The sequence below is a fragment of the Numida meleagris genome, chromosome 9 (genome assembly GCF_002078875.1).
Source record: "Numida meleagris isolate 19003 breed g44 Domestic line chromosome 9, NumMel1.0, whole genome shotgun sequence".
NCBI lineage: Eukaryota > Metazoa > Chordata > Aves > Galliformes > Numididae > Numida > Numida meleagris.
In genome coordinates, this window is record NC_034417.1 from 11,702,439 (window position 1) to 11,718,387 (window position 15,949).

The window sequence follows — 15,949 nt, forward strand, 5'->3', positions numbered from 1 at the left end:
GAACATCCAAGGACCATGACCAGAGCAGCTCTCTGGCTTTCAGCTAGCATGGGAGTACTTCTATCCTGGAATTGTCTCTCTCCATTTAGTGAAGTAGATCAGAGAGGTCTAAAGGGAGCACAAGACCATCTTACCAGAGATGTATGTGCAGCTTGGGGAACTCCATACAGCATATGGAGAGTGGTGCGAGAATACAGGCAGCAGCATTTGAAGCATAGACTTGTGTCCAAATTATTTAGTGTTTCCGGAGTAAACATTTGAATTCAGAAGGTTGAATTATAGTGATACCTTTCCTTACAAAAATAACACAAAGATATTTCAAAATAACGTGTGGCCTTGTTTCTAGATGGCCTTGCTGTTCTCCTACTCTAGTCCTCTGAGATCTCTGACCAAATGAAGGTTGGAAGAACCTTCACTGTATTACCCTCAGCTTCCTGCCTCACCCTTGCAATACCATGAGATGCTCCCTTTATTTTTTTTCTGTCCCTAGTGTTTGCATGCTGGAGTCAAAATGGCTGTTTAAGCTGCTAGTACAAAGTTACCCTAGTCAGTTTTAGGCTGTTCTGCAGTTTGAATAGAGAAGTTGGAGTTTTTCAGGGCATGTTGTATTTTTGAAGCGCTAAGCTGCATCCTACTTACTCTGCATTTTACAGATCCTATGTTAATGTGTTTCGTTGTAGGTGTGTACATTCCCTCCTCTTGGCAAGATAAGGCAGGGAGCAAAACGAGTAAAGAAGTGAATACTTCATTGCAGAATGTGCTCCCAGTCTTTAAAGAATGGCTTAAAATAAGAGTACTATCGCTTTCATGTCTTATTACAACCAGTATATTATTTATAAAGTCATTTTTTGTTATCATTCAGCACTGAAACAATTTTCTGAAACAATAGTCATGTACATTTTGTTCACATCTTCTCATTTTATCCCAAACAGCTTTCTCTAACTGGCAGTAAAATTGTATGTACTTTTCATATACAGTTTCTATCTTGCCATGCTAGCCAGATGGCTTTAAGTGATAAACCACACCATCCCTTTTTATTTGTAGGATTGGCAGTAGTCTAATTACTCCTCTTACAAAGTTTCAGATGCCTTCTTGGTAACCGAGCTTGGATTCTTTCTCTTGATGATTGCTGTGATGGGCCCGTCAGGTAATGCCTTGATTATATTCCATGCTTCAAAACGAGTGAGTCCTTGCAAGGCTGTGGTGTGCACTTGTAATAGCTCATCACCGGGTTGAACTGGGCTGCTTTGCTCCAATGCAGTCCCTGAGGGGGAGGAAAAAAATAGTAAGAATTATCTCTATGGGGGAGTTTTTAATTAATCTTTCACTCATTAAGGTTCACCATCATGTTTGGTATAAATCACCTGTTCCCAGGAGGAAAAATTGCTCGCACTGAATGGGATAATGCTGCATTTACAAAAAATCCCTTTTTCATGAGCATAAATCAGCAGTCAGTTATGAACTACACTGCTTTGTATCAACAAAGAAGCTGCCAGCTACGCACTGAAGTGTGTTTACCTTTAAAAATCCTGTTGATGATGATGGGTTTATCTCCATTAATAGAGCCCTTCCCTCCTTCCAGACTGAATCCTAAACCAGCAGCCGTTTTTTCTAGAGTTATAGTGCAGATTGTGTCTTCAGTTGCTGGAAATAAGTGGAAAGTTAGCAGGTGGGCACAAAAACATCTGGAAAGCCAGAAGATTTGTTAAAAAAAAAAAAGAACTTCTGTTTTGTTTGCGAAGGCACTAAAAACTGCCAAATTGAAATGAGAGCTTTCAATTCCTCTTTTTTTGATTGCACGGCCCTCTGGGAAGCTGGACAGAGAATGTTATGTTTGAACTCATAGCAGAATAGAAATTTAAAAATGAAAGCTAGTGGTATTTCCTTGAATAAAAAAATCTGTTCAATGAACAAAATTTGCAATAAACATACTTGATTTGACATTAGTTTTGAAATTCTTATTAACCACAAAGCTGCAAATTTTTTATTTGCAGGACATAACTAAAGATGCAGATCTCTGAGTTATGCTTTAGAAAAGAACACAAAAATATCTTAGAAAGGTCAAAGGTTCTGCAAAAATCTGTCCTTGCCATGTTTTGGATGTAGTCCCTTGCTGCATCAACCAGTAGCACGTTGTTTAAACCAATAACTCTTTCACAAAGGAAAATAGTCTTGTAAAGTGAAAACTTCACATTAGAAACATTAGAATTCGGAATCACTGAATTCTTATTACAGCTGCAGTTAGGCCTGTTACTAGAATAACAATATTTGCATGCTTTCAGAAGTTCATACTGACGATTTCACACTTGGTTGTTTGGTTTGGTTCAGTCTGATTTTTTTTTCAGAGGGTTCATTTATTTTAGAAATCCATTAATTCTTTCCCTTTCCAACAAAGTTATCCCAAATATCTATTTCAGGAATGTTTCATTAACTGTGTTGTCCCTGATCATGTTTCTCGGATTTAGCCAGCCAGTGCTGAGCACTTCCATGAATACCCAGGATTTCAGGTGATGATATTGGAATAATCAAGGTTAAAAAGACCAATAAGATCATCAAGTCCAACCATCAGCCCATGCCCGTGACTGCTCTAGACCACGTCACTCAGCGCAATGCCTACCCTATTCTGGAAAACCTCCAGGGATCGTGACTCCACCACCTCCCCGGGCAACCTGTTCCAATACCTCACCACTCCTTCTGAGAAGAAATTGTTCCTAACATCCAACCTGAACCTCCCCTGACTCAACTTAAGGCCATTACCTCTCGTCCTATCAAACACTGATTAAACTCTGAGCAGGTGACAGCTGCGAGGTAATGCCACTGAACTTACCCGATTCTTGTGAGGCATCACTTGCAACTGAGGATGTGCTAGAGCCAATTGAAGCATTGTGACTTCTTTCACCATCTTTTGCTTTTCTAGTGACAACAACAGCTTGTCTGGGTTGTCGAGCTTGTCGCATGATTACTGAGGCATCATTGTGAGTCGCCCCTTTAAAAGACTTTCCATTAATGGATAGTACTTCATCTCCTTTCTGAATAGTTCCTTCCTGAGATGCTAGTCCATTGGGAAACACTTTGTGAACCTATTGAAAAGCCCCATTGCCACACAGGAACATGAGAAAAGAGGGGGGGAAAAAAAGGCAAATTACTCAGTTAATAGTTTTCACCATGTGTATTTTCCATTCTTTGCCAGGTGGTTGCTTCCCGCTGTTGAAGGCTGTGGGTTGTTGGCTTTAAGAGCTGTTCAGGAGGATGGTACCCAAGGAAACAGGACACTTCTGCCAATAATTACCCGGAGATGACAGCTCTATGCAGAAAGATCTCACTCACTTAAGACCAAGATTTTTCTGACCCTATGTGAACAGCTGCCTACTTTAATTATGCCAAAAGCCAACCTCTGTAGTAGAAAACCAGTAAGTTACATGTATTTTTAGATAGAGTAGTTGTTTTCAGAGTATTTTTTGAGAAAGATGCTACTTACTGTTATCACTTTGTTTTCTAGATCTATGCCCCCTGCCAGGCTGAATCCAAGCCCAGTGTTTTCTTCTTTATGCAAAATTGTAACATGAATATCATCTAATTCCTAGACAGAGAAATAAATTGTGTCAAGAACATCCTAATATATATGTCGAGTTGACTGGAAAATCCACACATTTTCTATTTGTCCACTAAGCATTTTGTTATGGGACTTAAGGATTTCCGCATAATGCTGAGACATGTTTTCTTTTTTTTCCTTATCAATTACCTATACTGCGCAATGTTATTATGTCTAAAACTGTTATGTTTCTGTAAATGCGTATCAATTAGATCTGAACTATAATTTTAATTAAAGAGTACGATGGAAATAAAATACTTAATGATGTAAGTAACTTCCCATAGAAAAAGCATAAACATTTCTTCCAAGTTTTATCTGCGATAACATAAAGTTGCAAAGATGAACCAGGCACGTCCACTCCACGTTCTGAAAATCACACCAAACAAAGGCTGATTTACCTTTAAGGTCGCTTCGTCTAGAGATTTGACTTCCTCTATGAGCTTTGCTAATTCTTCAGGGGAAAGCAGAGAGATGACAGACTGCCCTGACACAGCGGATGCTTGAGGTGAGCCTTGATCCTGTTTCTCTTCTTCTTTCTCACTATCTCCTAAGCTCGCAGTGTATTCTCTCAGCTCAGAGAGGCTGTCCCATTGTGAAAAGAATAAAAAAGTGACATTGAGTTATGAAAGGACATACAAAAGCACAGAGCAGACACTTCTGGAGCAGTCATCTTTCGATCTTACCCACACTGGGGAGGTAGTTCCTCTCATAAGTATTATAAATACATCCATATATCTATATTAGCCTAGCAGAAATAGAGTAAATCACATAGACGAATAACAATCATCTCTTGGCTCCAGACTAAAATGGATCTAAATACATGTATCTGTGGTTTTTGTTGTTGTTTCTGTTTTTCAGTTTCTCATTCTCATCTGATTTTTGTGCTTTCCAGTTAAGGCTGGAAAGATAAAGAGGTGGGTCCTTATTTGGGGCTTTTTTTTTAATCAAGAAAAAAATACCCATAGACATGTATGCAAATTCATTTTTTAAGAGGCAATTTTCACAGCATTTTTAATCAGACACAGAAAATGCTGTTCAGATTGTGCAGATTTAAGAGATTCAGATGGGCACTTAGACTCTGGGGTTTATCTGGATCGCTGTGTGATCCCTGGTTGTGTAGCATCACAGTCTGTCACTCTCTGGCAAAAGGAGTAAGTTTTGTTTTGTTAATAAAACTGTAATGATCTTCCTTGAGAATGCAAACAGTACATTTTTGTTATTTTTTTTAAATCTGTAGAGTTTTGAAATAATTTTAGAAAGCTTATATGTGCTTTTGAAATGTTTTGCCAAAAATATTACCTCTGTTGATTTTGTTGTTTCCCCAAATCTTTGACTAACTGAAAATGCATAGAAAACATTACAGGAAGCAAGCCTAGTATTGCTCGTGCCTTCCATCCTGGGGAATGCCTGTGCCCCACTCTGGCTACATTACCTTCATGTATTTGAGCCAGACCTGCTTCTGTTTAGGCCAGAAGTAGTATTATTTCAACTATATGCAGCATAACCTAAGGCAAATGTTAGGAGCATCAGGATGTTTGCACTATCTCATCACAGCGACTAGCTATAGCTAGTTTATTTTTGGGAAATCATAAGGTTTTCACATCGTCTGGAAGTATCATACTAAAATCTCTCTGCTTCCTCAGTGCTAAATGCAGTGATGATGCCTGTTTCACTTTCTGTTTCTACCATTGAGATACTAGAAATACTCCTCTTGAACTAGAAGGAAGCTTAAAACATGTCTACGCTTATGTAAAGCAAATCAAATTTACCAGCCACGTGAGTCATCCAGCCAATCTCTATTTGTTCTTTACTATTGTGTGCTCCTGCCTGAGAATATTAATTTATCAGCTAATCAGCACAGAGACTCATCAATACTGATCTGCAAATCTGATTTTAAATACAGTATCTTACTTCAGAGAAAATCCAGTGTCGAGGTGGTGGTTCTCACTTGCGGATGGGAGAGAAGTCCCATCCTCTTCCACAGAGGTCTGGGACAATGTGTCCAGAGCTTCCCATGCAGTATTTCCAGAAGGGACTGGGGACTGAGGAAGGCAAAGCAAAGATTTCATTAAAGCAGATGACACCTGGTTACTGATGGAATAGATTTTGCTATATTTTTCATCAAATGTCTTCATCATCTCACAAGACTGGGTAGCAGTAAGTGGAAAGCTTCGTGATCTCAGGTTGTGTACTTTTGCTACTGGTGCTACATGGGAAGTTGCAATGGCTTCTGCAATGAGGAGGCCTGGGGAATTTTTGGTGTTGGCATCGTTGCTTTTCTCTGAGCTGGCTGCAAGGATGTCCTTGGGACAGGAAGATCTGTCTAGGCTCTTTGTACCCGTAACCACAGATGACTTTGACTGTTGTTGGCTATTTTCAGAGCACTGGAGAAAGGTTTGGTTGAAATGGTTTGGAGCCCCTTCTGACCATTTTGCAGAGGGAGAGTGTTCTTTCTGGACTGATGGTTTTGGGCTGAGCCTTCGGTGTACTTTTTCAGGTGACTGCGGAGCACTCAAAGATTCAAATGAGCTTATTCTTTGCTTGATCGATGATCCCCTGGAAGACAGACGGGATAAACTGGACTGCAGTTCTTTGCTGGAAACACTCTGAAGGTCAGAAGGACTTTGATCTGCCTGTGGTTTGAGGTCTGAATTCGCTTTCCTCAGTCCTTTCAGACTTTGGCGAAACCAGGCTGGCTTAGGTGCAACAGGAGGGCCCTTTTTCACGGTGTCACTTTCATCTGATTTTAACACTTTCAAACTGACTATTTCTGATTCTGATGTCTGCAGAACTGCCTCTGAGCTGCTTCGATTTTCATGTTCTTCGTTTGTGTCGACTCCAGGTTGCAAATCTAAGTGGCTGTTGTCTTCGCTCATGGTAGGATTAAATAAGCTTTTTATGCAGTCAGAAATCTTAACCCAAGGATCTTCTGTTGTAGTATCAAGAGTATAATCTACTCGTGCTTGCCTCTTAAGGACAGGCCTTCGTATTGCTGAAACTGGAGCTCCTGTATTAGAGAAACATTATTATCAAGCAGCCTCCTACTTCTCCTTATCCATCCTTTACTTATGCATTGTTAGTACTTCATTAAATTTGAATTTCATTTGTCTCTGACAAGTATTTAATAAGTATTTCATTGAAAATATTTCTAGAAAATGTAAGCCTTATTTAAATTCACAACTCTTGATCTACAAGTTCTGTTTCCTGACACCGAAATTAACTGAAAAATAAAGGCTCTTCCATGCTTAGAGGCACGATCCCTTTTATAAAAGGTCCTGTAACTTCCAAATGTAACCTGAAATTCTATAGTGCTGAAGTCATGATGCAAGGCTACAGCAGTTAAACTGGGTGGCTGAAATTGCAGCGTCATTTGTACTGCAGCAAAGAAGCTGGTGTTACAGTAATTTCTTTTAAAAGCTCATTTTTGTTTCCTATATTTTACCTATATTCTGCTTTTAAACAAACTCTCCTATGAAAGATTTTTGATTAATGTTTATGCTTCCTTAAATTTGCGCAGACTTTTCTACTTGTAATTTTCTGATAAATACAAACTGAATTCTAATGTCAGAATATTTTATACATCACAGACTGGTATAGCATCTTAATGTTTAATAGGTTAGTACAGTAGAGATGAATGGAAGCAAATTTTTGTTTGCACAGTTGCGGTAATTTTTATCTGCATCAGTGTAAAGAAAGATACAGTATATAAGTAAACATTTATTTTAGTGATCTGAACAAGAAGTTACAGATTTACATAAAACAGTTTAAGTTGGAAGGAATCTCTTGAGATCATTTAGTACATAGAATTATAGAATTGTTTGAGTTGGAAGGGACCCTTCAAGGCCATCTGGTCCAACTCCCCTGCACTGAACAGGGACATCTACAGCTGATCAGGTGCTCAGAGCCCTGTCCAGCCTGACCTGGAGTGTCTGCAGGGACGGGGCACCCACCACCTCTCTGGGCAACCTGTGCCAGTGCCTCACTGCCCTTATTGTAAAAAAATCTTCCTTATATCCAGTCTAAATCTCCCCTCTTTTAGTGTGAAACCATTTCCCCATCTCGTATCACAATAGACCCTGCTAAAGAGTCAGTCCCCTTCTTTCTTACAGCCCCCAACTAAATACTGAGAGACCACACTCAGGTCTCCATTAATACTTCTTCTTTCATTCTATCAAGCACAAGAAGATAGTAATTTATATCACTGATTTGTACCATTACAATACTTGCCTTGAGGCTAAACATAAAAATTTATTTTGGAGATGCTGAAGTAAAACCTTAATGTCATTTTTTTCAATATAAATAAGGAAAGGTTTATTTATTTTGAAAAAAATACAGTAATAGTATACTTGTCCATTTTCGCTTTTTACAATAAATCATCTATTCTAGTATGCTTCTTTTAATATAATCTTTTTTAGTTTCTGCTTTGTCAAAGGCTGATTGATGGATTGAAATTTCTTCTCTTCACCCCAAAAATTACAGCTATGGGTGAAGCCCACATTTAAAGAATGCTAGTTTCAGCTGGAAGCATCATATTGAACATACCTAAGTTTGGTTTTCTCTCTTGATCTCTGCCCGCTGGAACAGCAGTTATGTGTTCAGAAGCTGTAGGAGAAGTGGTGAAGACACTGTGAGTTACGTCTGTTTGCTGTCCCTCTAGCATTGGTTTTCTAACTTCCTGCTGAGCAAACAGGAAATAGAAGTGTGTCAGAATGTAATTATGCAAACCACACTACATGAATCTGAAGAAAAAATATAGTTTCACCTGTTTGTAATCTGGTAAAAAATACTTGAATAGGAATCAAGTTTTTACTTCTGCTTGAGATGTAATCCTCATACAACTTAATTGTTTCTCTATTTCCAGAGAGGCAGCATGGTATTTTATGGTACACTTGTAAACAGACTGAAAAAAGGCCGTTAACATCTCAAAAATGTAGTCAGTGGTAATAACACCATAAACCAACTTAAGGACAAGCTGGATAAGCTAAATCGTTGCTGTACCTTCAGAACTCTCCCTTTCTTGTTTTTTGGCTGGAAAAATAGAGTGGGAGGATTGTTTTGAGGTTGCAGTGAATGCTACTCAACACTACACACAGATGCTCTTGAATTACTTGATTCCATTGTAACCAGTGACACCATGTTGCCATCCTATGGTGCTGGAAGTGCTGTCTGCTATGTAGTTAAATTACAGAATTACTAATAGGAAGCAAAACCAAGCAGGACAGTATATGTCCTGAAAAACATCAGTAATTGAAGAATTCTTTCAATTTTCTGTAATGTGGTGGTGGTTGTTACACAACTTTCTTATGCTAAGAAAACCTTTCTCCACACTTATAGCAGCAATAAAACCTTCTCTTCATGATGTAAAATGCATTCTGACAAGAAACCCTTTCTTCTTGGACCTCAAAGAAATATTGCCCTGAGACATACAGACACTCTTTCCAGAGGAGGTTTTCTTCATTAATAGAGAAGCTTTTGAGTTTATTGATCTTAAGATTGATTTTTCTCCTTATTTGGAATAACCGAGGGGTGAATGATAATGAGTTGTATGCAGTGGTAAGTCCAACAATCACTTAACTGCACTGAATTTTACTTCTGGTAGGTAATTTTCTAGTAGCTGTTGATGAAAATTGAAACTTTCTTGGATGTTAACATTATACCCAGAGTTCATTCTAAGCTGTATAAGTTTATTTTGACCTTTGCAGTTTAGGAAATGTTCTGAATTGCATTGAGTTCCGCTCATTTTTACTGGCATATTGCTAAACCCTGGGGAAAGAGGTTCCATTTTTAAACAAGCCACAGCTTTGTTTCAGCATGCAGCTCTCACAGTCTCTTGCACTCGTGCCAACGTGAAACACTTTCTATTCTATCTTAGGTAAGAAAAGGAACTGAGTAATGTACAAATATATGCTCAACTGACTTACTGCAATATTTTCAAAACTGAAGACCTTCAAACCCTTCCCCCAGCGCTCACAAACACATACACACTTCTCTTTCTCCCCTGACTTGCTTCCTGCCATCACACACAGCTTTTCTCTTTGCCCTGCTCCTTCCCCCGCCTCGCTCACAGATGCACACACAGATTTTGCTTTACCTGCACGTTTGCAGAAGGTGATTCAGTCACTTCGGATGCAAGCTTTTCTTTTCTGTCTGCAATACACTGGTCAGTTCCTGTGCAGTCCTGCTTAAAATACTTCCTTGGTGGAGGTTTGGGTTTCGATGATTTAGGTTTTCTAACAAGAATCTCTGTTGATTTCTTAGCGTTTTGCAAGGGTTGACCTCCTTCACTACAAGTAAGAGGGGAGTTTCTCTCAAAATTGTTGCCAGACAATGAGTACAGCAGGCCAGGCTGTCTGGTAATTGGTACATCTATGCTGTGTACCCTTTCTTTCAAGTCACTCAGTTGATATGCGGCACCATTACTACACAAGGACCTGGGGTTGTAGCTGCTGTCACTGCTGGAGCGGGTCATCACCTTCTGGGCTTTACGGTTGCAATAAGCAGTGTTCCTTTCAATATGTTTTTCACATGGGTGTCTTCCATGCCAGCTCGTGTCTAGTTTTTTAACACCTGTATAAGAAACACGATCAAAATGTCTATTTAGATATGTGAAAAGGGCTTACTTCTATGATCCAGCTGGTTAGATTTGCAGCTATCTGCCACCATCAGCTGACACAAAGGTATGCATCACACAGTACAGGAGTTAAAGGCCTGTGAGAAAACGTCAGTAGTTAGATTTTTGGACTTCAAAATAATATTGTTTTCCCTATAATATATCTGTATCAGCAGTACGGTTTATTGCTTATTTCTTTGGTCCTTCTTTCTTCAAAAATCAAAATTACTACATGTCAATGAATGCACTCGTCCTCTTACCTTCTGTACTCCATTGATGTCTCTCCCTTCCAAATCTGTTGTTTTCTACTGCTTGTGCAACAGCTTCTTTTAGCTGCTGCTCAGACACCTAGGAAATATCATGCCATTATACTCTTACAAGATTACTCTGTGGTGATTAACATTTAAACCTTTATTCCTTTCACAAATCTTTCCAACTCCTGTAATTCCTCTATTTGAAATGAATAGACCTAGTTATATCTTGTATCAATCTTAAAGGTAAACAAGCGCATGCCATTTTATGGGTATCTATACTAACACAGCTGAAATTTCTCTATGCAGGTGGTATTTATATTGGTTGTTTTGGTAAAATAGGACCTATCGATAAATGTACTTCTGCATATTTCTCTAGAACTTTAATACTAGATTTGTCAGTGTAAGGTGGTCACAGCACATAAACTTTTGAAGCAATCTTCAAATCTTGTATGATTAAATGCAAGAACGTATCCTAGGTTTATGTCTTAATCAGTCTCATACTTGCAGTAATGTTTATAAAGAGATCAGCATCTTTGTTATCAACATTTTTGTACCTGTTTATAGATAAACGCCTCCTCTTTTTCTTAATCTTAGCTTATCATTACGTTTTACTGAAAATCAGAATATAGAGTGCTACCTGTGGTTCAGGGTGTCTGCTGATAATAATCTGCACTGCACCAGGATCACAATGGCTTAGCACAGCATAAACTTCATTCAGAGTCATATTTTGTACTGATGCTTCATTAATCTCAATAATTTCGTCTCCACACCTACAGAGATATTTAAAAGTATGAATAAAATATTTTTTCTCCCATCTTTGTTTCACCCATGCAAAAATATGCAAAAAGCAGATTCACGTGGTTGACCTCTAATTTGATCACAGATTTGAATTACATTGTCTCGTTGTTCCCCTTACAGAAAATGGAATGGGGATGAGTTGAATGACAAGTTTTCTTTGATTTACTGCACTGCTGTGTGCAACTTATGAACTTCATGCTTAGCTATGCATACTTTGTGTCTCTGATCTTTCTGCTGTATGCTGCTCAGCTGCTGTTTCCACCTATAGTGTCCTTCCGTCCTGTCAGGTTAACGCTTCACTTCTCACATTGTTATGGCTTGCTAGTGTTATTTCAGATCAGAAAGGATGTTCATATTTCTGCTACATATGAATAACTTGCTAACACAAAAATTCTAGTGTCAAACTATTGTAATCCTGGTGACACTCGAACTGAATCTTTCCAATCTGTCCACTCTTCTCTGCTTCACTGCAAATACCCACATAGGTTAAGAAGCCTTCTGAAGGCACTGATTCATATCAAACTTTCAAATACTGTGCAACCATTTTGTTCTTTCAGCTAAGTACATAGGCATGTAGAGAGAGAACCTAAATTAAAGCTTCGCTGAAAATGCTGTGTTCTGTTCAATTATAAATAAGCTCAACATGACTACTTGACCATAAATCTTATGAGGTAAATTTCTTTACTTCCACTAGAGCTCATTTCAGTAAAATTGCATTTCTATTGAGGAAGAAGAGATAGAATCTGAGGAACTTGAATCAGGAAAATCCAACGCCCATGCAAGCCAGAATATACCAGGTATTATGTTTTTTTTCCAAACATGTCCTCATTGTTTCACTTAGAAATATTCCCCAGTATGAATTCTATGTTCTTGTCTAAACCTTCCACAGCCACCCATGTATCTACAGGGGACAACACTCCCACTGGGCTGCGATGTTTCTGGAAATCCTGGATTTCGCACATTTGCATTCTCAAACCCTCAGAACAGCACATGTGCTGTAAACCCAAAACTTCCAGAAAGCACTGACCTCCTGCCCAGCGAGGTCAGATATAAAGCCATCAAATATATCAGAACAATGGAAAAATTTTCTCATAAGACAAACTTCCTCATCCTACCTGAGTCTCCCGTCCATATGTGCCACAGAACCTGGTGAGAGGGTGTGAATAAAAATCCCTGAAATACACTGGAAGTAAGGGATGCTGCATAACCCAATTCCAAGGCCAACCCCTGGCTCTGAAAAAAGGGATAATAATAATTTAAAAAGCATAATAAATGATCAAAACAAACAATTGGGGAAAATACTTTTAAATTAAAACACTGTTTTTAATTTACTTAACTTATTCTGTACAAACCAGGAACCTACTCTTGTGTTCATGAGTTCTACATATTACACATAGGATGCAATGTAAGTTTATTTTGCAAATATTTTTCATGACAGTGGAATTTAAGTGACTCTACAAAGAGTCAGAATGAAAAAAAAAAAGACCAAAAATTCAGAAGTGTGTGGTCATTTTTTGATGCATAGTCTGAATGCTCTTTCTGTTTTCTACAATACAGCTCAAGATTTTTGCAAGTACATCTCTTTACTCTGCACACTCTGATGTCAGATCCCATTCTATTTGGTAAGTCACCTCACAGAGACTTTGCTATGTTCATTGTTTTGTTGATCCTGTGTTTAAAAACTTATTTCACTCAGTTATTGCTCATTAATAGGAGAAGGTAAAAGTTGAAGTGGGAATGATAGAAATGCAGGAAGATATAGATATGTATTTTATTTCTTTTTAAGCCTTCTCAAGAATGAAACAAACTACTTGAATAATTAAGGATAAGAATTGCTTAGGAATTAGTTGTTGCTAAGAGATTTACTTTTTCATCTGGAGGATATGAATGTGACAATACTTGAGTGAAAAAATGGTATAATTAACTCTTGAGGACAGATGGTATTCAAAAGCCACTGCTGATAGATTGTTGTTAGGCACTGAGGTCCACTTCAGTATATTAAAAAACTTAGTTCAGGAAAATAATCAAGTTAGTGACGAAAGACATTCAGATAGCACACGAGTGGTGTTTTGCGAATCAATGCCTTGTTTGTCAGTGCTAAATTAATTTTAGCACTTACCTTTGTTTAGGCTAACTTCCATTATGACCCTGTCATTGGGCTTTGTGGCATTTAATGAGAACACTGGACTTTCTGAACTGAAAGAGCTGTTTTCTTTGGTTATGCATATACTAGAGCTCAGTGACTGACACAAGTGGGGTGACAAATAGCTGGAAGCAGAATGAGGGGTGCTGAAGCTTGTCCTGACTGTGAGTGTCAGAAGACCCTTTTTGGCCTGTTGAAAAGAAAAGATAATGATTGAATGGGTTGAGTTCTCATGCATGCTGCGTGTAAAGACTGAAACTGTTCTGGAAGGAGAGTACATAACCTTGAATTTTTGTAAAGCATCATAATGTGTTAATCCATGCATTGATTCTCCATTCAGTTCTAGGATTTCATCACCTGTTTTTCAAAAGAAAAAATTAATTTGTTACTATTACTGTATTGTGAATAAGTTGTATGATACATGCATGTTCTAAAGAAGGAGTCTTGCAAATGTAATAAAGGATGCAGATGTAAAAGTCACTTATGGCTCATTTCAGTTAACCTTCAACTTCATTTAACCTTCCTTTAGATATTCTTTGGGAGTCTGGAGTGGAAAAAGGGAGAAAAGATGGATTTCTCACCTTCTTGTAGCCTTCCATCAGCAGCAGCAGCTCCACCAGGAAAGATGGTTTTGACATAGATTCCTATTGGCCCATAAATGCTGTCTTTCCCTCCAACAATGCTGAAGCCCAAACCCTAATTTATGGAAGAAAAATGGTGTGTGAGAGCCTATGTTTAGTTTTCATATCCTATTTGCAGTGTCACCAGCATTAGCTACATGGAAAATACTAGTAAGCCAAATAGTATAACCCATGAAAGATAGTCAACCACATGCCAGTAGTAAAAGTGAATGAAAATTTCAGCTGAATACTCTCATGATTCACTTGCAATCAATTATTTCCCCATTATAAACACATAGGAAGGCTCCTACATTTCATTTTGCCCCTGGGCCAACGTGTGACTTGGGAGATTCATTTATCTGTGTTCTCGATTTACTTTCCCGTAAATCACACTGATAAAACAACCATAGAAGTTCTTGATCTTACAACTAACTTCAGACACTCAGATGAAGCTCTTGTGGAGATATCCCTCTCTTATCCTCTACCAAACAGGTTAATGTGTGTTGTAAATTTAAGCAATGATTATAGATCCTTGTAAGTAGACGCTTCTCTTTGATTATTTTTTTGCCCTTCCTCCTTATTTAAAAGGTCAAACTATCTATTACTCTCAGAAGGTTTTTGTGAGACTAATTCATACCTCTGGGGCCAGCTAAACTTCCTTCCGTGAAAAATGAAAGTACTATGCTCATGTGTCCTTACGAGCTTACAAAATACAGACAATAAGTGATGATTTTGTAAATGATGCTTATCATTCTTCATGTAACAACTTCTGAGAGGCATCTCACAGCTTAAATAGTTGTAGATAAAATATGAAACACTTAAGTTTTAATAACATCAAACCTGATTCAATACATTCAAAAGGTATAAGTCTGAATTCATATCTTCTGTATCCTCTCTGTATTCTGCTACAAACTAGTAGTCTGCAACTAGCAACCTGAATACCTGAAGTCATTATCAGCTTACAGGTGAGAAATGAAGCAAAACACTGTATGTGGTATGTCAACAGAGCCAGCCTCACCTTCCCTTGTCCTTTCATCAACACGATGTTTGAGATTACAGAAGCCTGTGAGCCACAAGATGCATGCACCAGCTGTGCTGTACTTAGTGATCTAGACGGCCTTGAAATTGCCTGGGAACATAAAAAATATAATTTTCCTGCAGAACCAGCCATTCTTTGACACAGATTAGGGTGACTTGTTTATTTTAAATTTTCTTCTTTACAGCCGATGTTACTAAAGGCTTAAAAAATCCTTCTCATTTTCAGAAACCAGATATTATTCCGCTAATCACTTTGCATGGACCACATTGCAGAGTTTTGGGCTTTTTATGCAAAAACAGATCTTTTCTGTGATACATTCAGTAGTTGGTGGTTTGTTATGCTTTCTTTAAATGCAGGTTTGAATTGAACTGTGAGGTCCTGCTCACTTAAATTGTCCTGTAGTGATGAAAATAGAGCAAAACCAGAATGCTGGCCTTTGAAGTTATGTGGTGGTACAGAAAGACACATTTGTGCTCTCACTTGATTCCCCATGCCAAAATCCCATCTGTGGCTATTAGGGATCCTAAAGAAGTATTGCTGTGTTTGCCTCCAAGAACTGAACTCAGAAACAAGAAATTCTAACGCCTTCCCTCATCTTGCTACTGAATAATGAATAATCCATGCCTCAGCTAGTGGATTTCTTCATTCCATCCCCTGAGTTTTGACCCATTTTAATGAACATTTAATGAAATATTTAATGGAAACCTCTGAACTGAACATAGAATTGGGTATTACAAACTAATTCAAGCATCGAAAAAAGTCATTACCTGAATCTAACTGTGCACAGAATTTAGCAGGGCCAGAGTTAATAGAACTCATTACAAGTCCCAGCAACTTGACTGTTTTTTTCTGCAGTAAAGTGAAACTAACAGGTGTGGAACATTAGTCAAAAA

At 38.2% G+C, this 15,949-nt stretch overlaps 1 protein-coding gene across 1 annotated transcript in view; it reads right to left on the reverse strand.

The window, feature by feature from the left end:
• Nucleotides 811-15,949, reverse strand: part of IL16 (interleukin 16) — a 32,139-nt gene continuing 17,000 nt past the window's right edge. Inside the window, 17 exon segments of the mRNA XM_021407519.1 lie at nt 811-1,264; nt 1,519-1,644; nt 2,828-3,080; nt 3,479-3,580; nt 3,991-4,174; nt 5,504-5,992; nt 5,994-6,030; nt 6,033-6,599; nt 8,135-8,270; nt 9,684-10,159; nt 10,463-10,550; nt 11,094-11,226; nt 12,370-12,487; nt 13,374-13,587; nt 13,681-13,754; nt 13,979-14,093; nt 15,036-15,146. Of these exon segments, the coding sequence (XP_021263194.1) occupies nt 1,071-1,264; nt 1,519-1,644; nt 2,828-3,080; nt 3,479-3,580; nt 3,991-4,174; nt 5,504-5,992; nt 5,994-6,030; nt 6,033-6,599; nt 8,135-8,270; nt 9,684-10,159; nt 10,463-10,550; nt 11,094-11,226; nt 12,370-12,487; nt 13,374-13,587; nt 13,681-13,754; nt 13,979-14,093; nt 15,036-15,146 (3,417 nt within the window). The 3' untranslated portion in view covers nt 811-1,070.